Source organism: Myxocyprinus asiaticus, chromosome 1 (genome assembly GCF_019703515.2).
Source record: "Myxocyprinus asiaticus isolate MX2 ecotype Aquarium Trade chromosome 1, UBuf_Myxa_2, whole genome shotgun sequence".
Classification (NCBI taxonomy): domain Eukaryota; kingdom Metazoa; phylum Chordata; class Actinopteri; order Cypriniformes; family Catostomidae; genus Myxocyprinus; species Myxocyprinus asiaticus.
In genome coordinates, this window is record NC_059344.1 from 13,533,618 (window position 1) to 13,559,464 (window position 25,847).

Below are 25,847 nucleotides of genomic sequence, written 5' to 3' on the forward strand. Positions count from 1 at the left end.
TGAAGTTGCAATTTAGCAATAAATTGAGACCAGTTTTGCTATCCCAATAAAATGGGTAATCCTAGGATTTGTAGAGGTGAAGCTGGTCTTAGATCAGGCTACAGCTTCTGCCCATTTTGCAAGTTCAGATTAATTGGTGGGAGGGGAATGTGAAGGGGTGGGGCAAAGAGTGAAAACACAGGGAATAAATGCGATTCTAAATATAGCCAATGGTTCTGCTGGGGTGGAGCTAATCCTCTTTGCAGTAGAATTACTGGTTGTGGGATTAGAGAGCTTTACTCTGGGCAAGATATGCACCCTCTATAAAACTGTCCCAGTGCAGGCCATGCAAACTAGCTCTGAGCAGGGGGGAAAAGGGTAGTTAAATCCTAATATGTCACTGATGTTAGTTTGAGAAGGAAATTGTTCCATGACATGCTCATGAAAGACGCAAGGAGTTTTATAAAGGAAGTGTATCTTCTAAAGTATTTTTATTTATTTTTTTACTGACAGAGTTAATATAAATCTGCAGTACTGTAACATTGTGCACATTCTGACAGAAAAAAAATATTATAGAATGGAAAAGGTTGTTAACAATCTGCAATGCTTTTTTTCAGGTTGGGGTAAATTAATAATAATAACCATATATATATATATATATATATATATATATATATATATATATATATATATATATATATATATATATAATTATTATTATTATTATTTAAAATATGCCACTGAAATTTCACTTTCACAGCTAAAATAATTTCTAGCACAACTATAATTTGTGTTAATGTTGGTTTATCTAAATTATCATATCAAAACCTATTTAAGAGATCATGTTTGGCTTTTTCCATGAACAATCTTTAACATACATGCTATGCATTACAACAGCATTAGCCCCCTTTTCACCCCCACCCCCCACTTGTTCCACTGTGTTCTTTAAACTGGATGTGGACTCTTCCATTTGGTCTGGCAGCATCAAGTGTGGGGAGATTCAATCTGGATGATCATGAGGTCGGCCCATAATCCCCTGCTCTGTTAAATTGACATGTAGGGCTTGCCTTCTGAAACTCTCAGCAAGGATTTTCCTTTGGAATTTTCTCTTTTTCTTTTTGTCTGTTTTATTATTATTATTATTTGTACTGAACAACACTGACACAGAGGAATATTCATTCTGGTAAGTTAATGCAATTTCAGTTTAAATGTATTTCAGAACTGCTTTCAAAGCCTTTGCTTTTAAATGTTGCCTGATAGAGGATTGCATTTGATGAATGCTGCACATTTACAGTATCTTCATATCCCTTTATAGTACAATTTTGGAATGTTCTAAAAATTATAAACCACGATTATTCAGTTTTATTCTCCTTTTCCCAAAAGAGAAATTATATTCATAAGCAGAGATTAGATTTACACTTTGAAAGTGACATTGCATACTAGTTTCTTGCATCAGTAAATGTAACAGATCTATAAAACTGATGGAAAAGCAAAATGCCTCCATACCCCAAGCCATGATATGTTCTATTTCAGGATCTGTAACAGATTGTTTATTGACTTTTATAGCCATTGATATTTTCTATATCCATTAGCCCTATCTGTCCTCCAGTGAGTTTAAAGAGTCAAATGACAACAGTTCTTTGACAGAAACAGAAAATTGCTACTGGTAAATGTAGTTTTTATAATTACATTATAAAATGCTATGCTGTATTTTGCTCCACTTCCAAAATAATTGCAATCTAATATATCAAGTATATCTATATCTATCTATCTATCTATCTATCTATCTATCTATCTATCTATATATATATATATATATATATATATATATATATATATATATATATATATATATACATATATAAATTAATCACCAATGCTAAAGCATGCCAAGAATCTGTTAAAAATTGTCCAAATGTGTCCAAATTGTCAAATGATTATAGGCCTACTCCTTGATAGAGTAGATCATCGCTATTCTTCATATCAAAGAGAAATTTGGAAAGTATAAAAGATGTAATCTGTGTAACAGATGAAAGTGTATGTGTTTTTGAAAAGGGGATAAAGTTGATACACCCTCTGACATTTCCCACAGACAGCAGGCTTCTTGACAATTAAGGTGACATGCTTAAGCAAACATGCCCTTCAGAGTTGCCCTCCATTAGATATGTCTCCTCCCAGGCAGTGACATCAATAATGACCCACCCACACCATGTGCACTATAAGCCATATATGGACATCTCACCTCACAAACAGTACTTTACACTTTCCGTTAGTGTGAAACTACACTTTTAGCAATTAAAAATTACTTTAGCTAGGTAAGTATAAGGGTTGTTGGTGCATAACATGTCAATCAATTATTATTTTTTCTAACATCAAGAATTTACGTTTATATTATTTAACATTTTAGGTGCTGTTCCTTGTCACATTTTTTACTATTTTTAATCTCCTTTTAACATTTCTGCAGTTTCTTTAAATGGTGCTTTGGTATGACAAATGAAATTGGTGATTCTTTACAATAAAGGTTCCATTTGTTAACATTAGTAAATGCATTAGGTATCATGAACTAACAACGAACAGCATTTATTACCGAATTTACTACTCTTGGTTCATGTTAGTTTATGAAAATACAATTGCTCCTTGTTAGCTCATGATAGTTCATAATGCATTATCTAATGTAGATATATACAACTTTTCATTTTAAAAATGGAAAAAGGTTCCATTTGTTCACATTAGTTAACAACATTAGTAAACATGAACTAATAAGAAACAATGCTTTAAAAGCAATTATTAATCTTGGTTAATGTTAATTTCAACATATACAAACAATTTTTTAAATCAAAAGTTGTATTTGTTAACATTAGTTAATGCACTTTGAACTAACATTACCTAACAATGAACAATTGTTTTATTTTTTTATTGACTAACATTAACTAATATTAATAAAATGCTTTAAAAATATATATTGTTCATTATTTGATCATGATACCTAATGCATTAAATAATGTTAACGAATGGAACCTTGTAAAGTGTTACAAATGTATCAGTATATGTTGAAATTAAGTAAAAGTATTGTTCATTGTTATTTCATGTTAACAATGTACTTAACTAATGTTAACAAATACAACATTTTTATAAACTGTTATCATGAAATCAAGTACACGATTCTAAAAAAATTAGACAATTTTTTTGTCCAAATTTTGCATTGCAATGCATTTAAAACACTGTTACAAATGCATAAATATAATTATCCAGCCCAATACTAGTCCCAACAGATCTAACGGCATGCATTTGCTAGGCCGCCATAGTACAAGTCTAAAGTTACATAACAACCATCTGGGACTCTCAGATCAAAATGACCAGGTTGAGAGGGGACACTCAGTGACTGTACAGTAGATGCTTTTGCTCAGTAATCTCTTTTTTAAATGTACTGTTCATGCAAGATAGAACTCTCAGTGTTCTGGGATAAATAGTGCATTTTAATGTGTTAATCACCACGGAAGTGATCTTAAATAGCATTTTCTTTGCAAACAAATATAACCTATGGATGTTTGTTTGTTTTTTCCTCTCATGTAATATTCTTATCCATTGATTATTTCATCATTAGACATCTTTATCACCCTATTTAATCTGGGAGTCACTGTTCATGGGGCAGAATCAAATCGAAAAGAAAAAAAAAAACTGGATTAAATCACAGCTATAACTTGTAAAAATGATTACTAAAGAATACTGTCAAGGTCTCAATGCATTTTTAGATTTTCATTGAAACATTAGTATGTTTATTAAGCCGTTTTTCTTATAGGGATCGTATGCTGGTCCCCACAGGTGATTTCAGTTTTTACAATCCTTGTGAGGAAGCAAAAAATGACAAGAATTACATTTCTGTTGAATTTTGTTTGCGTTCAAATGCAGGATGAAATGAGCAAGATCTTCATTCCCTGGCACACTAACCAATGAGAGCTTGTGATTATCCTTTTTGTATCAGACACTCATGTGCCAGCATGAAACCAGAATAAGTAACGGTACTAGGCTATATTTAATCATTTTTTGTTAACATAAAATCTTTAAGTCAAAATTTTTAATTCCTGTTAATTAAACTTCTTAATCGCACACCAACATCAGTGCATATACCATTGTTTTCAACAGTTGCACCAAAAGGTATTAGATATAATGGTATTAAATAGCAAAATAATAAATCAAGTGGCAACTGTAGACAAATGATACTTCGCTTTTCTGGGCCATTAGCCGTTTTCATTTACTCATAACCCAAAAAGATCACACTGGAAATCAACATGCTGCTTCCGAATGTTCATGTACCCTGAAATCGACCCCATTCTGCCGAATTCCTGACTAGCGTCTTTCCCTTTTAAGACATTATAGCTTGTGGTGTGAACAATCTCAGAGACACAGGATCTGGTCCTGTAGAAACCAGGAAGTAATTGCATTAGAAGTAAAAGCCGTAGCTTATGGGGTGAAAGGTGGTAACAATTCTAGGGGCCCACAGGTCAAGGGGGGCCCACAACACATTTTTAACTGTATATTTTTAAATGAAAGGGGCCCAGGGGTCCTGGGTAGCTCAGCGAGTATTTTTTATTTTTATTTTTTTGGATTTTTCCCCTTTCACCCAATTTGGAATGTCCAATTCCCAATGCGCTTTTTTAAGTCCTTGTGGTCATGTAGTGATTCACCTCAATCCGGGTGGCGGAGGACGAATCCCAGCTGCCTCCGCGTCTGAGACCGTCAACCCGTGCATCTTATCATGTGGCTTGTTGGGCGCGTTGCCACGGAGACATAGCGCATGTGGAGGCTTCACGCCATCCACCGCGGCATCCACACTCAACTCACCATGTGCCCTACCGAGAACGAACCACATTATAGCGACCACAAGGATGTTACCCCATTTGACTCTACCCTCCCTAGCAACCGGGCCAATTTGGTTGCTTAGGAGACCTGGCTGGAGTCACTCAGCACACCCTGGGATTCGAACTAGTGAACTAGCAAACTCCAGGGGTGGCAGCCAGCATCTTTTACCACTGAGCTGCCCCCAGCTCAGCGAGTACTGACGCCAGGGTGTGCTGAGTGACTCCAGACAGGTTTCCTAAGCAGCCAAATTGGCCCGATTGCTAGGGAGGATAGAGTCACATGGGGTAACTTCCTCGTGGTCGTGATTAGTGGTTCTCGCTCTCAATGGGGCACGTGGTAAGTTGTTCGTGGATCGCGGAGAGTAGCATGAGCCTCCACATGCTGTGAGTCTCCGCGATGTCATGCGCAGCGAGCCACGTGATAAGATGCGCAGACTGACGGTCTCAGAAGCAGAGGCAACTGAGACTTGTCCTCCACCACCCAGATTGAGGTGATTAACCGCAGCACCACAAGGACCTACTAATCAGTGGGAATTGAGCATTGCAAATTGGGAGAAAATTGGATAAAAAAAAAAAAAAAAAATGAAAGGGGCCAAGACAATACACTAATACGCTAATAAGGCCCAGAAATCCATGCTACGATTAACATAAACAATGATGAGTGCAATTTGGTTATTCGGAGGTTGCATTTTTGCTCTAAAATGTCATTTTTACTCCACTGACGGTTAGGGTTATGGTTTGGATTAGGGGGAAAGGTTAATAACATATGCATTATGTTGACTGTAGTACATAAAAAAATAAAAAATAAAAAACAAATTTGCTTTTGGCTTCACTCTGTGGAAATTTCACCCAGAAACTTGAGCTCATTGCTTGAAAAGTGCCTTTGTCTGTATATGATCCTATTGCATTTATTTATTTTTATTGATATTTTAATTACAAACAAAACTTATAATACAATTAAGTGCTCCCCCTCAAAAAACAAACAAACATACATACTGAAATAAATGAATATACAGAAAATATGAAGAATATTATTCAATTGACAAGTAAAAAAATAATAATGATGACTATAATGACTAGTGTTTATAAAGTAATACAATGACAACCATATGCTACCAAATTCATCTTGCTTATTGAAAAGTTCACAAATTATCTTTTCAAGAGGTAGAAAACTTAGTATTTGCTGAGACCACATTTTAGAAGTTGAAACATCAGCAGATGTTTCAACCAGTTGCATTTATGACAAAGATCTGTTTCACTGTAATTTAATGCTAATGCTAATGTTCTTGTTATGCAGGTGCAGAATGTGGCCTTGTGTAGAACCAACCAAAGGGAAATAACTCATTGTCAACATAAATATTGGGGCCTTAACTTAAAAGAGGTGCACATAAAAGCATTTTTGGACCTTGCATCTGGAAGTTTGACCAAAGGCTGGGAGATTTTGGGGGATAATGCCAATTTAGCTAATTCCGTCTGCAAGAATATAACTGATTCAAACCAACATGGATGACCCATACCAAAACAATATAAACCAGCAGGGAGAAACTTACCCTACATATAAAGAAGACAATTACCCCTATCAGACAGACTACCCACCTCAGGAGGAAGATGCTGCCAGTGATGCCACAGAGGGGCATGATGAAGAAGATCAGATGTATGAGGGGGAGTACCAGGGCATCCCCCATCCGGACGAGATCAAGGAAGCACGGAGAGCTGCACGAAGGGAAGCCCGGATGAAGGCCAGAATGGCTGCTGAGGCTGAAGAGGAGACGTTGCCAGAGCAGTATGAGACCATCATGGAAGACTGCGGCCACGGGCGTTTCCAGTGGACCCTCTTCACGGTGCTGGGCCTGGCCCTCATGGCTGATGGGGTGGAGTGCTTTGTAGTGGGTTTCGCCCTTCCCAGTGCTGAGAAGGACATGTGCCTGTCCAATGCTGACAAGGGCATGCTTGGTAAGTGAGGAAGAGGGGGTTCAGAATAAACGTTATTTCTGATCAGACAACATACATTTTATACAAATTTTATAATATTTTATTTACAAAAAAAAAAGGCTTTAGTAAAAGTATCAGACTTACACTCAGTGACCACTGTATTAGGTACACTTGTACACCTACTTATTCATGCAATTATCTAATCAACCAATCATGTGGCAGCAGTGCAATGCATAAAATCATGCAGATACGGGTCTTGAGCTTTAGTTAATGTTCACTTCAACCATCAGAATGGGGAAAAATGTGATCTCAGTGATTTCGACCAAGGCATGATTGTTGGTGCCAAATGGGCTGGTTTGAGTATTTGTGTAACTGCTGATCTCCTGGAATTTTCACACACAACAGTCTCTAGAGTTTAATCAGAATGGTGCCAAAAACATCCAGTGAGCTGCAGTTCTGCAGATGGAAACGCCTTGTTGATGAGAGAGGTCAACAGAGAATGGCCTGACTGGTTCGAGCTGACAGAAAGACTACGGTACTCAGATAACCCTTCTGTACAATTGTAGTAGCAGAATAGCATCTCAGTCTGCACAACATGTCGAAACTTGAGGCGGATGGGCTACAACAGCTTCCACTTCTGTCAGCCAAGAACAGAAAGCTGAGGCTGCAGTGGGCCTACCATCTGTATACCTCAGTAGAAATTGAGATTCATCAGACCAGACCAGACCAGGCTGAGCTACAGAACTACTCAAACCAGCTCGTCTGGCACCAACAATCATGCCACGGTTGAGATCACTGAGATCACATTTTTTCCCCATGCTGATTATTGATGTGAACATTAACTGAAGCTCCTGACTCGTATCTGCACGATTTATGCATTTTACTGCTGCCACACGATTGGCTGATTAGATAATCACATGAAAAAGTAGGTGTACAGGTATACCTAATAAAGTGGTCACTGAGTGTATGTTTAATGTTGTTCGAAGATTTTAGAGCTAGATATGTTGCCACAAAACAGAGTCATAAGAGGTTTGTGAAGTTGCTAGTGAAGGAGTTGCCCAGGAGGGGCATTTGGAATTTTAATGTGTCAATTTTAACAAAAACAAGCAGTTTATATTAGCCATTTTATTTGAATAATATTTTTATCCTTTTTTCTTTTCCCCCCTTCTGTTATGTAAGCACTGCTTTGCTTCAAAGTAGACTAAAATAAAATGTAATTATCAAACTTAAACTAAAGATCAGGAAAATCAAAGACAGAGAGGATTGATACTTCATATATTTTAGGCTAAATATAATAAACAAATAATTTACTTACATGACTTCCGCTGGTGTGAACTTCGCTACAGAGTGATGAACAGCTCAAGTTCAAACACTCAATAGGCATGCTTTTTTCTTGTATTTGGAGAAATTTTTTTATAAGAAACTGTTTGTCAGTGTCTGTGGACTATATGCACATCTGTTCTCCTTTTTTGGCTTCTATTAAAGAGACTTTTCATGGGCAGACCGTTAATTCTAAGCAGAGTAGTTTTAGGTTTGAAGTTTGTTGTATATTCACCTTCGGTGTGTAATGGACCATTTGAAGAGTCCACCCACTGTGTTAAAACATCGGTGGTCGAAATGTGGGAGGGCACAGTGGTCAAAGTGAGGGGGCAACGCCCCCCGAGGCCCCCCATAGCACCGACACTGCTCATTAGACATTTTTGCATCAATTTAATTGTGATCACCTTTCCCTTTAGCGCTACTGAGACATGGGTTCTGGTCTCATGGGAACCAGGATGTAATTGCGTTCACAATGGTGAGCATGATTCGCAGGTTGCATTTTCACTCTAAAATTACATTTTTACTCTACTGATGGTGAGTTTTAGGATTGGGGTTTGGGGGTAGAGTTAATCAAATGTGCATTACTGTTAACTGTTATGTCTTTTACAACTAAGAATACAAATCGCTTTTGGCGCCACTCCGTGGACATTTCACCTGGAAACTGGAGCTCTCATGTGCCCATATGTTCGGCCACAGGAGGGCAGTGCTTCGAATTTCGGTAAACATAGATAGACTGATTTCAGCAGCAGAACTTTCGACCTACTCTCGCCGAATTCACAGTGGGATCAGTCTACACACTCAGATTGTGTATTGCTGTTAACAGTGCCTAAAGCTATCACAGAGACAAGTGTAATTTCTAAAGACACCTATTACAGTGATATCTGTCAGTTATTAGGGGCATTTTATCCTGTATTCTAAAAGAAATGAACTTTACCAAATCAACATATAGGCCTAATCATTGTCAGAAATTTTGTAGCCAGTAAAACAAATAAGTATATATTCCTTTAGTGTGATTACACACAGCAGGTGATAAAACAACACCATGGGGTATATAAGAAACAGATTGTAAAGTATTTCCTAGGTTGCATTTCATAATTATGGTGGCGCAATGCTGCCACGTACTTATTATTTTTTTCACTCAGTTATGTTGTAAAAACGACATCTTTTCTCGTAATGAGATATGTCATAAAAACGACATCTTATCTCATGATAACGAGATATTATGTCGTAAAAACGACATCTTTTCTTGTAATAACAAGATATTATGTAATAAAAACGACATCTTTTCTCATAATAACGAGATATTAGGTCGTAAAATCGACATCTATTTTTGTAATAATTAGTTATTATGTCGTAAAAATGAGATCATCTGTCATTTTAGCAAGATGTTTTGAGCATCTAACAAATTAACTTAGACTATTCATGTCCCAGCCCACCTGTGCTTACAGTTCAGTTTAGCTACCCAGTGGTAAATGAATCCTACATGTAAAATTGTTTTATTTTGTAACATTTGGTCAAATCAGCATGGATTTTGGGATTTTTCTCCAGAATCGGTAGGTTTTAGAGGAACATATTCCAAAAAATGAAGCTGGGCAATGTTTTCTGAACCGTGTTAGGGTAAACTGCAAGCCAAGATGTTTTGGAGTGTTCGCAAAAAGGACGAGAATAATATTTGTTTTATAAAAAAGATATGATAGTGTAAAATCGTAAAAGTAGCTATGACAATTAGAAAATAATGCAAGAATTTCATTGACCACTTATCAAATAGATCATGTTACAAATGATTGCATATGATAAATATATTGAACGTGTTTATTAGAGATTGTTCATCTATAGTGCATTTCACATCAATTATTCTATAAACAACAAATATATAGATAGAAATGCAATCCAATGTTTTGTCAGGCATTTAAATGAATAAAACTACAGAGGCATTGTAATGAAAATTAAAAAAAATAAAATATTATTTTTTGTTTGACATTTTATTTGCCACTTAATAAAGTGTGCAATGAATAATGTTTTTTTTTTCTCCAAAACCTGTTAAAGCTATCCTGTACATCGATATTTCAGTGCATTTTATGAATCTAAATGAACTTACACACTCAAAAAATATTTTAGCCTATTTTTAAGATTGATTTTATTTTTTACTAAAGATTACTCAATTCAATTTGATTGAATTTTTTTATAAAATTGAAATGCGTAAGTCTTATTTTTTTTTTTTTGATTTTTTTTTTTTTTTTTTTTGATAATTTTTTGAGAATTACAGCTCAACAACCAGTTCACAAAAGTCAAAGTCAAACCGTTCATATTTTGTGTTATTGTTTACTTCCACATTGTAAAATGTATTTATGGCTTAAACAGGGAAGAAAAAAAAGATTATTGATTTCAAATAACTGTGTCATGGTTATATGCTGAATTCATTTGCTGTTATTTATATATACAGAGCAGAGCTGCTACTACCAACAAGTGCACAAAGTGGTAAATTACCGTAGGAACTGTCAGTTGTTAAGTGAAAATATATAATTGTTATGACATAATATATCATTAATATGAGAAAAGATGTTGTTTATATGACATAATATCTCTCTATTACGAGAAAAGATGTAGTTTTTATGACACAATATCTCGTTATTACTAGAAAAGATGTTGTTTTTGCAACATATCTTGTTATTACGAGAAAAGGTGTTATTTTTACAACATAACTGAGTGAAAAAAATAATAATTACGTGGCAGCATTGTGCCACCATACATAATAAGGGAGAAGCAGGAAAAGTTTGAATCAGGAATGAAGGTTGCCTGCTGTCTGGTACAGGAGTGATGTGTAATTCATAGGGACATTCACAATCCCTGCCACGTGCCTGATAATCGCTTATCCCATTCTCCAATTAGTAGGTGTGTGTGTGTTTGTGTGAGATGCAGAGCACCATTAAAGGCCGAGGGAAGGCAAGAGAGGAGACTGAGGGTGGAATGATATTCTGATGCTTTTGTTAAATGCATCATAAGACAATGTTTTTACTCTAAGAATGATTTTATTTAATCCAAAGTAGTAGGCTACCATTAAATCAATTCCACTATGCCAACAAAAGTCTTTTATGAATAATAACATTAAACAAGATTAAAAATACTTTATCTTACACACAAAAAAGACACTTTATAACAACCTCTATTAAAACGGCATTAACTAAATACTAAATAAAATACTGTGAGCCCTATTTTAAGAGCTCTAGTGCTAAGCGCAATGCTATGCTTTTAGTCATGTGTGCAAAGTCAATGGGTAGATTTGGTATTTTCATGCAAGCAAGCATTAAGTCTAGGAGCAAATGGGTTTGGCTAAATTGCACATACAAAGCGCAAATGGGCTGGGTCAAGTGCAATTTAATTCTGGGGTTCTTCTCCGGTTATTGCATTATCTGCGTCCTGTTATATAGTCCATTTCCTCTCAAGCACAAGCAATATCAGCAGGTTGATTTTGCTTTAAAAAATAAATCAATTTATTGAAACACAAAAAACTTAAACCAAAAATATGTCTAAATTCAAATAACAGTTTAAAAAAATGAAAATGCAATCAAAATAATGAAGTGGTCAAAATTTCATAAATAAAGACCTCCCCATATCCAAACATTTTACCCTCTCCAACTTCTTTCACCGACTTAAAAATCCCTCTTCAACAACAGGTAGAAAATTACTAATACAAATTAAATCATTAATACATTGTATATATAAACATAACATATACAAATAAAAACTGAAAAATAAACCTTGACCTCTAGAAAGTTTGACACAAATCTCATAAATGTTTGTTTCATGAAATGGCTATGGCAGTGAATGTAAGTGACATCATTTGATGTTTCACTATATTTTCAGAGTTTGGACATTAACTTTATTACCACCTGCTGCTGGAATCTCCAAACTGCAAATGCAGTAACTGAATTCAGACTTTGTGCTGAAAACAGACCTGCTTTTGAAACGTCTTGACGATTACCGCAATCACCTATCTCTCAGGAAAAAAGCAAATTGCGCTTTGCACCACTTCATTAACCTTTAAAATCCCCACAGTTTGCACACATAAACCCACAGACAGCGCAAACACTCCCACCCACGCCCACTTGCCCTTTTGTGCTGGCATGAAAAATTTTCTTAGAATTACCGTTCTCATGAAAACTGGATAAGACGCTGATCATGGCCGTTGTGCGTAGTGCTGCACCTATTGGGGTCATGAAAATAGAGCCCTGTACTTGATGACAAATGACTAAATAAAATGCTTTACAGAATAGTACTGCATGTGTGTTCATACAGTATATGACTATATACACAAAATTACACATCAAAATTTCATCATGATACATTTAACTATTAGGACATAAACTATGCTGTCAAGCATTTTATAATGTTTGTTAATGACTAATTAAAGTAATTATAATGAGTTACTGGATGATTTTATATCAAGGAAGACAAAAAGACAAAAGTTATCAGTTAGCTTCAACATGAGTTGTGGTTCATATCTAACAGTGGCGAATTGTGGTTTTTCTTTTCTTTTTTTCAGGTTTAATAGTGTATGTGGGCATGATGATTGGTGCTGTTGTATGGGGCGGTCTGGCGGACAAACTGGGCCGACGGCAGTGCTTACTGTACGCTCTGGCCATCAACTGCATCTTCTCCTTCCTGTCCTGTTTCGCCCAGAGCTACGGCTTCTTCATCTTCTTCAGACTCTGTTCAGGAATTGGGTAAGACTTAAAACAGGAAGAATGATAGCAAGTTGACAAGCTGAAAAAGAAAGCTTGATGAACCATGATGAACTTGTGACAATTGGCACACAAAGACTCACTTGGACATACAGTGGGGTCCAAAAGTCCCAGACCACATTAAAAATCTGGGATTTTTCATTTAAACCTAACATTTTAGGATTGTGATATGTTTTTAAAAAAAGAAATTACATGCTGTAAAATGAAGAAGAAAAACATTTCTAGATCACTAATCAGATCAGAAAATTTGTGACATACACTACCGGTCAAAAGTTAAAACACTTCTCATTCTTTATTATAATGTTATTTTTTTTTTTGTTTTTTTTTTTTTTTTCTTCACATTTTAGAATAATAGTAAAGTCATCAAAACTATGGAATAACATAAATGGAACTATGGGAATTATGTTGTGACTAAACAAAATCCTAAATAAATCAGAACTGTGTTATATTTTAGCATCTTCAAAGTAGTCACCCTTTGCCTAGAATTTGCAGACATGTACTCTTGACATTTTCTCAACCAACTTCTTGAGGTATCACCCTGGGATGCTTTTTAAACAGTACTGAAGGAGTTCCCATCTATGTTGGGCACTTATTGGCTGCTTTTCTTTATTGTTTGGTCCAAGTCATCAATTTAAAAAAAAAAAATAAATAATAATTTTATTACATTTTAGTTTTATAATGAAATAAATGAATATGGTGGCACAATTATATTTTTGTCTACAAAACTAATTTCAAACATTTAAGCATATGCCTTCAGATCAAAAGATTTTTAAGATCATGAGAAACATTTCAGTCAAGTGTTTCAAAACTTTTGACCAGTAGTGTATGTTTGTACACTCTTTATACAAAAGGTCAGATTTCCTTGCTTCCAAAGAAGCACACAAGACTCTCTTTGAAACATTCTCTAATCTTGCTGGATAACATGGACCATCAAGCTTTGCACAAACTCGTGAAGTCCATGTCTGTGCATGCTGTCAATAAAGCAAAAAGGGGGACATAAAAAATACTAAGAAATTCATGTAAATGTTTCACATTTGCCCTGTGATGGACTGGCCACCTGTCCATGGTGTTTCCCTGCCTTTGGCCCGAGACAGCTGGGATAGGCTCCAGCACTACCCGCGACCCAGCATAGGACAAGTGCCTTTAGAGGATGGATGGATGTTTCACATTTTAACTCAAGGTGTTATGTTGATGTAATGAAATGAAAAATTGTGAATAGAAAAAAAAGTGAACAAAAAGTGAACTAGAGAACATTTCAGACTTTTCAGTTCCCACTGTGCACTCATGCATGACAGAAACATTGTACTACAGAAACATTGTAATTGTCCTCATAGCTACTAGCCAATGCATGCTGATACATTATGGGAGAGAAGTGATAATGTAAGATGTACCTTCTATTCCAATATACAGTTCTGAAAGGCAGGAGATGCCCCAATACAGCTTAAAAAATCTTGTTAAAAAAAGCTTCAAAAGCTTGTAATAGTCTTAGATTTTTTTTTTTTTTTTTTTTTTTTTTTATCACTTTCTATCACAACATACAGATCTGAAAATCATGGGGCCCCCCAATATGGTTTGTGACTCCGCCCATAAACATCCAGTTTTTGGGGGGAAGACCCACCCTTTCCCCATGTTTTGTAGAATATCTCGTACTATGAATGGACTACAAGTGTGTTCTTAGTGTCATTTGAAAGCTAAGAACATCAGGTTTGCAATTATGTATAACATTTTATTATTAATATTCAGGAACATATTCAAACTATGATTTGTTTATAATACATTTTTGTTGAACTGCATTTTTTTTTCTGGACATTCGAGACATAACAGTGGATTATTTACTCAGACAAGCTGAGAGACAAGTAAAAATAGACTCATTTGGTAGAAAACAACCTAAGGTAAGAGCTGATGTATTGAAATTTTGAGTATGAGTGTTCTTATAATAACATTTTGACCTTTTCTACAATTTTATGGTGAGGCTTCTCAAAAAAGACCAGATGCCTATGGGCGGAGTTGGGGCTTCCTCTGCCTTTCAGATCTGTAGAAGGTGATAAAGAAAAAAAATCTTATTTCTAGTGTTAGATGGCACCTAGATGAGCAATTTAAGACAAAAAGTAGAGAGATTGAGCAAACAGAGCCTTTATTAAAAGCTTTTGAAGCTTTTTTTAACAAGATTTTTGAAGATGTGTTAGGGCGTCCCCTGCCTTTCAGGTCTGTATGAAATTGAAGATGATAGAGATAAAAATCTCTCTTTTTTTAAATAATTTTTTTAGCTGGCACCTAGACAAACGATTTACGACCAAAAGTAGAGCAAAAGAGCTAACAGAGCCTTTATTTCATGCTTTTGAAGCTTTTTTAAACAAGATTTTTGAAGATGTGTTAGGGCGTCCCCTGCCTTTCAGGTCTGTATGAAATTGAAGATGATAGAGATAAAAATCTCTCTTTTTTTAAATAATTTTTTTAGCTGGCACCTAGACAAACGATTTACGACCAAAAGTAGAGCAAAAGAGCTAACAGAGCCTTTATTACACGCTTTTGAAGCTTTTTTAAACAAGATTTTTGAAGCTGTGTTGGGACGTCCCCAGCCTTTCAGGTCTGTATATTGAAACTGAATATGATAGAGAAAAAAATATTTTTTTCTTATTTTTTTCTTATTTTTCTTATTTATTTATTTTTTTTGCTGGCACCTAGACAAGCAATTTACGACCAAAAGTAGAGCAATAGAGCAAATAGAGCCTTTATTACAAGCTTTTTAATTTAAACATAAAAAAGGGTCAATTTGACACTTAAGGACAATGTAAGGATTTGATTGTTAAGACCACAGAAGGGTTAAAAGCAGAAATGTGAAGCTTATAATTTTATAAAAGCACTTACATTAATTATTATGTTAAAACTCATGTGTTATTTGAGCTGTAAAGTTGTTTAAATAATTATTTTTACAGTCATTGTAGTGTTTTATGGTTTGTTGACATTACATCGTCATGGCAACGATGTTGTAAAATTGGCTATAAATTTACACAGAAAAGGTTAGTAAATGAGTAGTCAACAGTGAGTATTTTAATGTTCAAAAATTGGTCCCATTCACTTCCACTTCCACTGTAACCCAGATTTTTTATTTTTTTTTTAAGAAAAGGAGGAACGAGTCAATATAAATTTTTGTGGTAATCGATATTATGCCACAAATGCTGTCGATTGAGCTTAACTTGTATTGAACCCGGACTGAGAGTGTCATTTAGGGAAATAGAACATGATTTTATAAAGCAACATTATCTTATAACAATGAATATTGTTGTAAGCTATGACATTTTTCGCAGAAATGTTGATAATAATAATAATAATAATAATAATAATAAAAGGTAATTCGGCACTGCTGATATTGTTGGCTCCTTTATGATAAACTAATGTGTTTTCCTCATTTGTTGGTTGATTTGGAGTCATTTTATGTTATATTAATTAATGTACATTTTAACCACTTTTTAAATATAGCTTCTATATAGGCACTGTGTATTTTTTTTTTTTTTTTTTATCTATCTGTTTATTGCTGTATTTTTGTCACAAAGTCTCTCATTACTTCCTGCAGGATTGGTGGGTCGATCCCTGTTGTGTACACATATTACTCTGAGTTCCTGCAGATAGACAAGAGAGGAGAACATCTCAGCTGGCTGTGTTTGTTCTGGATGCTCGGGGGACTGTACGCCTCCTTCACCGCCTGGGGAATCATCCCACATTATGGTAATAGTAATACAACCATAATAATTTCTTCTGATGATCTGAATAATAATAATTGCTGCAAGCACATAAGAGCTGACTGAAAGAAAACACTAGACTAATTGGAATTTTATTCAAAAGTAAGAATGGCATTGAGCAAAGAACTCTGAAATATTGAGCTTTTCCACCTGGTGTACATCTGGCTTTTGTGATTATTAAACCCCAATACAGGAGCTACGCATTAGAGAAGTCATGTTAATGTAATGCTAACATAATTCTATAGCAATATTAAAAGTTGGATATAAGTAGTGTCAGATTAGGACCAATATTTGCCCCCTGAAAATAATTTCTGGGGGTATTTTTTTACCTTCATGAGGACATTCTTTTTCTAACCGTATAAAAACACACAGCAGCAAACTAGATAGGCCTTAAATTGAATTTAATGAGATATATTGAGAAAAAATAGGAACCCACTTCAGGTTCCCACTTTTTTTTTTTTTTTTTGCATTTACATTTATGCATTTGGTAGATGCTTTTATCCAAAGCGTCTTCCAGTGCATTCAAGGTATACATTTGATCAGTTTTGCTTCCACATTTTAAATATTTGGGGACATTATTGTCATGGTATTTAACTAGTTATATAAATTATTTCTTGAACATGTTTGTCATGTTTCCTGTATTTCTGAAGTTTCTGAGGATTTTAGTGGCTTTGTGTTGCAGGCTGGGGCTTCAGTATGGGCACAGAGTTCCAGTTCCACAGTTGGCGTGTGTTTGCGCTGGTTTGCTTCCTTCCCTCAGTGGCTGCTCTCGCTGGGCTAGTGTTCATGCCGGAAAGCCCCCGTTTCCTTCTGGAGGTAATAGATCTGCAGTATGCAGAGTATCTGCATAGGCATGCAGAGTTATTTATTTTATTTTATTTTTTTATATGACTTCCAAATTTTACATGTTTTTTTGATGTAGTTAATTTAAAGTGCAACATCCCATTGCACTACCTCTCTGCTCATTTAATATGCTTATAAATATGGTCCACAGAATGTAATGTACTGCAAAATAAATGACACAGCCATTTAATGGGGCCCATCCTAGGGTACAGGAACTCTCGGAAAAAACATGCCGACTTCCAGTATGATCATGTTTATTGACTGGCCAGCTACTGGCCTCAATAACACCTCTTCCAGCAGCAACCTTAATTTGCCACAGGAAGTCACAGGCTCCAGGCTCATTGTCACTTTTGTAATTTTCAGACTGCAAGACATGACGAAGCTTGGATGATCCTCAGACAGGTCCATGACACCAACTGGAGGGCGAAGGGAGAGCCAGAGAAAGTGTTTCAAGTGTGTCAACTTTAAAATTATAGATCACCAAACTACAGCACAGGAGACCATCACAAAGAACTATAACAATGTTTTGTGCCTTGTATTTGAAGAGTTTATTGAATATAGGGCTGAATTGATTGCATCTACAAATGCTATTATATGAAATAAATACCTCTTTTTCAGGTTTCTCAGATCAAAACATCCCTCACTCAGGATGATGAATTTATAGAGATTCAGAGTGAAACTGGCACTGCCTTCCAGAGATTCATGGTCCGACATATGACCCTGGTCAAACAGGTATGCAAATATATAGAAAATGTCAAAGGTTTATCTGAAAGAATGATCTGTATCTGCCACCATTGCCTGGCTATTAGTTAACCTGCCAAGTGCCTGCTTGCAAGTGTAACAACATTTCAAACAACAACATCGTAATTTTAAGTTACTAGCACAAAATTTCTATTATAAAGACCCCTTTACTCTGTTGATATATTTACTATTGAAACAGGAAGTTTGGGCAGGACATATTAAAGGGCTCATACATTTAAGCAGTGGTTCCCAACCCTGTTCCTGGAGGACCCCCCAACACTACACATTTTGGATATCTCCCTAATCAAACACACCTGATTCAACTCATCAGCTCATTAGTGAAGACTCCAAGACCTGAATTGGGTGTGTCAGAAAAGGGAGATATACAAAATGTTCAGTGTTGGGGGGCCTCCAGCAACAGGGTTGGGAACCACTGCATTAAAGGAAAATTCCAGGTTCAGTACAAGTTGACAGAAGTTGTGGCACAGTTTGATTACCAGAAAAATATATTTCTACTTTTCTACTTATAAAATTGGTTCCATTCACTTCCATTGTAAGTCCATCACTGTAACCCAGATTTTTGCTTTTTTTAAAGAAAAGGAGGGACGAGTCAGTTTTTTATTTATTTTTTTATATATTTATTTATTTTGTGGTAATCAACATTAGACCACAAATGCAGTCAATTGAGCTTAACTTGTATTGAACCTGGAATATTTCTATAATAGGTTTTAGTTTTAGGGGGTGGGTGTCACAGTCCTATCACTCTGTCAGTCTAGGTATTTGTCTGACAGGACCATGGCATCATCGTCCCATGTCTGTCTTATGTTTCGTTGTCTGTTTTTGTGTGAGCACATGGTTCCAGTTGTATTCCCTGCCGTGCGCTCTTTGGTCTGTCTTGTTTCATGTCAGGAGCACGGTGTCTGGATTCTGACTTCCTGTCTGGTTTGGTTTTGGTCTATGTTGGGGTCCGGACACACGTGCTCCATGACTGTCTGTTATTGACGTGGGTGCATCACGCTAATGTCATCTTGGCAGTATGCACTCACGTCAACAGTTTGTCTGTCTCTCGTGGATGCGGGTGCGCCTCGCGTCACGCTCGCATTGCGTGCCCGGGTCACAAGCTGTCTTCATGTTGTGCTGAGGTTTGGTCTCTTTGGTCTAAGGTGTCAGGTGTGTGTGTGGCTGAAATCTCGCACAGGTGCCCTGTCTTGTTTTTGTCACCTGTTGCATGCATCACGTGGCGTTTGCCTCGCGATGTATGCTTAGGATTTGTTTAGTGTGAGAATGCATCGCATCACTTTGTTTGGCGTTGGCATGGGTGTATATTGCCTTATTGTCTTGGCGATGTGCACTCATGCTATTTGGGTATTTTGTTGTCATCGCTGCATGTCTCTCTGTCTTACATCATACCCTGCATCCTTGTTTGCTTATTATTAGTTAATTTGCCTCAGCTGTCCCCTGTTAACCCGTTTGATTTCTCTCCCTATTTTAATCTCCTCGTGTTTGCTGTCCAGTGCCAGTTCGTTTTGTTTCCATTCTTGTGTGCTTGTTTTCCAGTCGGTCAAGTTGGTTGGTTCTGTTTATTATTCCCATCCCTACCTTGGTCCAGTCAGTCCTGTATCTTGTTTCCCCTGCTCCAGCCTGGATTATATTTCCTTTGTTTTTTCCCCTTCAGGGTAGTTTATGTTTATTGTTTTTCCCCCTTTTGGGAGTTTGAGTTTTTTCACTTTATATTTTGTATTTAATACATTCAATTTTTTAACTCTGCTATTGGGTCCTGCCTCTGCATTCTTGACGGGGGGGGGGGGTATATGTATGTCTCCTAAAGGTTAAATTCTCAGCTTGTAGGAGAACACAAGCATAGAGATGGCTTTAAATCTAAAAGACATGAAGTTAAGAAAGCCACAAAACCCCAAAAGACTTTGTCTCATTATTTCTGCAATTGTGCAGTTGTATCTTTAATGATATATAATATATTTTGCATTAAAACTGGAAATTTGGACAGACATCTTAAATGACTTTTTTTTTTTTTTAATAGCCAATAGGCTTTAGTTATATTACAGCCATGAACTGTGATTTTCAACGTAATAGTGCATTGTTTTGTGAATTAAGAGACTGACATTCTCGATCTAGAGAGAATTTCATCGGACAAAAATCTGTGTAGTCAGCAATGTCCATTTCCCCAGTAAAGAAAGACTGCAAATTTAAATGTATATATCTGCATATTTGTTCAACTGTTAATAACAGCTAATAAAAATGGCCAAAAACTACAAAACTACAAATGTGATTTCATGGGGTCTTTAAGATGATTGAATTGCAAAAGTATGAAATGATTGTTTCTATTGTGCTTCAAAAGGTCATGAAGAACATGATGTCCCTGGCTGCACCTGAACTCCGACTCCATGGTTTGTTCATTGCCATTGTGTGGTTTACTATGGCCTTCAGGTGAGCAACTCTCTGTGCATTACTTTTCAAATTAACTCAAGCTTAGAAATTGCATGGAATTAGACAGCAGTGGATTGAGTTAAGGAATTACTTCATTTACAATAAATGTCCTATTAATCCAACCATCGTCTTTTATTAACAGCAAATTACCTATTAATCCGTACATTTTCTCCTATACAGCTATTATGGCCTGGGAGTGTGGTTTCCTGACCAGATCAAGTACCTGCAGTATGAAGAGTATGAGTCCAACGTCAAGCTCTTTCATCGTGAGAAAGTGGAACGTTTTCATTTCAATTTCACTCTACAAAATCAGGTCCACAAAGAGGGGGAGTATATCCATGACAGGTACAATATCAGATTACCACATTAACTGTCTGTCCATCTTTAGAGCATAAGTATGTAATTTCTGTGCGACTTGCGTCACCAAATAAAGAATATAAAGATATAATAAAGAATTTTAACATTAAAAAAAATTAACAGTAGGTTGACTTTTCTTCAGCTAAAATTGGTCTGTGCTTACCGAAATTCAGAAAACTGTCCCCAGTGGCCAAAGCGGTAAGTGTTGTTAGGCATATGGGCCTAACAATTCCATGTGTAATGTCCATGGAGGCGCACCAAAAGTGAGTTGTGAAGCGAGATGTTTGCAGCTGTACAGGCTGTAATATTATGAAGAGAAATGCATATTTTTATAAACTGTACCCCCAGGCCAAACCCCAAACCTAAACCTAACCATCAGTAGAGAAAAAATGTAATGTTAGAGGGGGAAATGCAACCTCCGAATCGCCCTCTTCATTGATTATGCGAATGTGAGTACTTCCTGGTTTCAATGCGGGATCCGAACCGGGGTTTCCCACTCAACTGACTCAATGTACTTCAGATCATGTCACAAGGGAAGATAAACATGCTGGAGCCGATGCAAACATGTCTTTATAAAAGATGGCGCTTGTCAATAAGTCAGCATAATATGGCCAATACTAGGGTATTGGAACTCTCAGAAAAAACATGCCGACTTTCTGTGTGATCATGTAGATATGAATATGACAATATAAATCATATTTTATCAATGAAGGACAAATGTAGATCTATGCATTGGTTGACCAGACAATTCTGTGTACTTTACCTGCAGGTTTGTCAATATAGAAATTAGAAATGTGAAGTTTGAGGACTCGCTGTTTGAGAACTGTTATTTTGAGGACATCAAGTCAACAGAGACCTTCTTCGAGAACTGCACCCTTAAAAACACAGTCTTCTACAATACTGGTATTCAAATCAGAAATATTATTGACTTCTATCTGATTAGATTGATGAATAATTGTTTTGGCTGGCAAATTTTTAATTATTGTGTTTCTTACAGACCTGTGGGAAGATTCAAAGTTCATTGACTGTAAGCTGGAAAATACAACATTTTTGCACCCCAAAAAAGGCTGCCATCTAAACTTCCAGGAGGAAAATGATATCTTGATCTATTTAGTCAGCTTTCTCGGCAGTTTGTCTGTGTTACCGGGCAACATTATAGCAGGTCTATTAATGGATAAAATTGGAAGAATTAAAATTATAGGTGAGTGGTTGCACAAAGCAGCTTATATTAGCCAAACAGTCATGGCTTATTTCAAAATGTGATGAGACATTTCTAGCAACTTACAACTTGCTGTGTGGATTTATGTGTGTCCGTAGGGGGTTCTATGCTGATATCGGCTGGCTGCACCTTCTTCCTGTTCTTATGCTTCAGTCAGGGGGCGGTCATCACCTTCCAGTGCCTCTTCTTTGCAGCTGGTGCGGCAGCTTGGAACGGCATTGAGGTCATTACTGTGGAGCTCTATCCAGCCTCTAAAAGGTAAAACAAAGATCCATTCACTAAAGACATCTCAGGCATTTCTAATCAATAAAAGGCAGTTGATTTACCTGTTTTTAACATATCTTTCAATCTATGTCTTTATATACTGTACTGTTCTTTATAAGATTTTCTTTAGCTGCATTTACAAGTTCAACTAATCATTGGAAAGACTTTGAACATTAGAATGCTTTTAGATCTTTTCGTAATTTTCTTAGATATGCATGCTACTGATACTGTGGCAACATTTTTAGCAACAGACCTACCGTACTACCATCAGAGAAGACTTATTTGGTGTGAATGAAAATGAGGCTGATAGCTGTAGAGTCTGTTTAATATTTTCTGTTTGTCTTAAGGTTCAAGTTCACATCTAATTTTCACACCCCATGTTTTCCGAAGCCCACTGGATGTATTGTACTTACTGTATCCCTGATGCCTCATTTTCATTCAAGTCTGACTAAAGTCTATGCTATAAAAGTGTGAAGGGGAGATTGGGGCTGGTTCTCACACTTTTAAGCCCAGTGAATAAAACCAAGATTTTTTAGTCTCGGTTACAAAAAAAAAAGCTGTTGAACATTTTCACTGTTATTGCCCATGAAAAAGATACAGTTCATCTAACACACAAAACAATTTATGAAACAGCAAAAAATGTGAGGAGTAACATACAAAAATATCAAACCACTGTTCTGGTAAAAAAAAAAAAATATATATATATATATATATATATATCATTAATAATTAATCAATTGTATACATTTATAACAATAGACTCATACAACAGTAAAAATGTGTTGTCTCAGTAAAATGCCCCAATAATAAAGTGACAACTTATATTTATGAAAAATACCCTTGCCCTTATAACATAATTCATGCTTTGAGTTAAAATTTACTTTCATTATATTGTTCACATTTGAGTCTAAATGTGTGTCAGTTTTATTGTGTTCACTTGTTAACCCAACAGCTATAGCAAAAAATATGAACATATTGAAAATTTAATTTTGAATGATTGAATTCAAAAAAAGGATTTCAATTTAAAGGAATAGTTCACCATAAAATTAAAATTCTCTCATCATTTACTCACCCTCATGCCATACCAGATGCGTATGACTTTCTTTCTTCTGCAGAAGACAAAATGAGGTTTGTAGAAGATTTTCTCAGCTCTGTAGGTCCTCACAATGTAAGTGAATGGTGACCAAAACTTTGAAATCCAAATGACTTCAGTGGTTTAATCCATGTCTTCAGAAGTGATCCAATCGGTTTTGGGTGACAACAGACCAAAATGTAACTCCTTTTTCACTATAAATCTTGAAATCAGCAGTCTCCTTGGCGATCATGATTTCAAGTTCGATTACACTTCCTATCGCACCATCTATCACTTTGTGCATGCGTCATGCACTAGGAAGTGTAATTGAGCTTGAAATCATGATGGTGCCTAGAGACTGCAATGGCAAGATGTAAAGTGAAAAAGGAGTTACATTTTGGTCTGTTCTCACCCAAAACCAATTGGATCGCTTCAGAAGACATGGATTAAACCACTGGATTCGTATGGATTACTTTTATGCTGCCTTTATGTGCTTTTTGGAACTTCAAAGTCTTGGTCACCATTCACTTGCAATGTATGGACCAACAGAGCTTAAATATTCTTCTAAAATCTCTGTTTGTGTTCTGCAGAAGAAAGAAAGTGATGCACATCTGGTTTGGCATGAGGGGGAGTAAATGATGACAGACTTTTCATTTTGGGGTGAACTATTCCTTTAAGAGGGTTTTGAAATGGGTGTCTGGACTCTGGAACCACCACATTAAGCACTGCTAGAGAAAACACACAATTGTGTAATTGTGCTTTTGACTGAATACCATATAGTAACTTAGATAAAACCCTTGTGACAACTTCCTTGAATGACAGCTGGACAGCTAGCCACGTGACAACTCTTCACTGTGCTAACGTGTATGAGTACAGTTTTGGTATACCTAGTAATATGAAAATACTACCTTCGTAAATGTTCTTATTTTTCCATACTGTGCTCACTTACACTTACACACTTACACTTATGTTCCCAGAGCCACAGCTTTCGGTGTGTTGAACGGCCTCTGCAAACTGGCAGCTATCATCAGCTGTTTCATCTTTGGCAAGTTTATCGGCATTACCAAGATCATCCCCATCATCCTGTCCTTCTCTGCGCTAGTGTGTGGAGGACTGCTGGCATTTAAACTACCTGAGACACGGGAGGTCATTCTTCAGTGAAAAAGCCAAACTCCTCAAGCATCAAGGCCTCGTACCAGCGTTTGGTCCAGCTGGAATCTGGATTTCCTCATGTTTGGACTACTGAACACTGACAGCAAAAGGGCTGAATCATGTAAAGCTGATATGGTGTCATGTTATAGCCATTTTCCCTGAGTATTACTTTTTTCAGAATATGTGAAGTATGGAATCCGATATTTGGACATTTTTGGAAATATCTTTGCTACAATTAAACAAAACTTATTAGAGGTTAGAGTGAGACAAATTCCCTCTATTTTTATTGAAACTTACTGTAACTGACTTCCAGCTATAAACAAGTTAACATCACGGCATTTATATTTCTGCATTTTGCTTTTTGCAAGTGTTGTGTACATGTTATGAGTTCTTTTTGTGATATTTTGGTCAGAACTTTCTTTGAATTTGCTATCTTCTTCTGATTACCTGCTTTTTGTCTAGTTTTTGTTGTGCTGTATTTGTGTATTACTGTGCTATATATGTATTTCACAATAGATAATTATATTTTCACTGTGTTTTAACTTTAATGCTGTTGGATTCCCATCTTTTCAAATATTATTTGTCATGCCTTTTCAGTAGAACATGATCATGCTATACAGGAATGGCATTGTTTGTATGAAAATAGAAATTTTTAAGATTTTACTTGAGATAAATGTGTATAATGTTAATTTCCTGTGAGAAAAGTTTTAGCTTATGCAATTATTCAATTGTGTGAATAGTAAATATGAAGGAGGGGCTCAAAAATGTTCATTTATAGTTATTATACATTTTTCACTTTTGACTACAGAGAAGTCATGTACATGTATTTTTTTTTTTTTTTTTTTTTTAAATGACATCTCCAATAGGTTAATACTGACTGAAAAGGCTACAAAAGAGTCTTTATATTCCATAGCTAGTAATAATGGCTTTATGAAAGGGAATGCATAATTAAGTCTTTTTATACTGCATATTCAAAACTTCATGGAAGAAAAGCCCAATTTACTTTTGTTTTGTTTGTTCTGGTTTGTGATGGTATAAAAATAAAACATTACTTTCATTTCTTGAGTAGTTCCCATGCTTTTCTGTGAGTGAAAGGATGGCAAGGCACTTGTAAAGACAAGGCCATTGCACACGTGTGAGTAAGTCACACCTCTGGTCATGATCATTTATTTATGCAAAAGG

At 36.0% G+C, this 25,847-nt stretch overlaps 1 protein-coding gene across 1 annotated transcript; it reads left to right on the top strand.

Moving 5' to 3' along the window:
* Positions 1-994: 994 nt before the first annotated feature.
* Positions 995-25,847, top strand: LOC127444825 (synaptic vesicle glycoprotein 2B-like). The gene is made up of 13 exons (XM_051704370.1): positions 995-1,162; positions 6,136-6,791; positions 12,634-12,814; positions 16,407-16,558; positions 17,255-17,388; positions 17,779-17,868; positions 18,034-18,147; positions 20,513-20,601; positions 20,782-20,946; positions 21,728-21,861; positions 21,956-22,159; positions 22,276-22,435; positions 24,491-25,847. Exons 2-13 carry the CDS (start codon positions 6,341-6,343, stop codon positions 24,672-24,674), a joined length of 2,058 nt encoding a protein of 685 aa, XP_051560330.1. The 5' UTR covers positions 995-1,162; positions 6,136-6,340; the 3' UTR covers positions 24,675-25,847.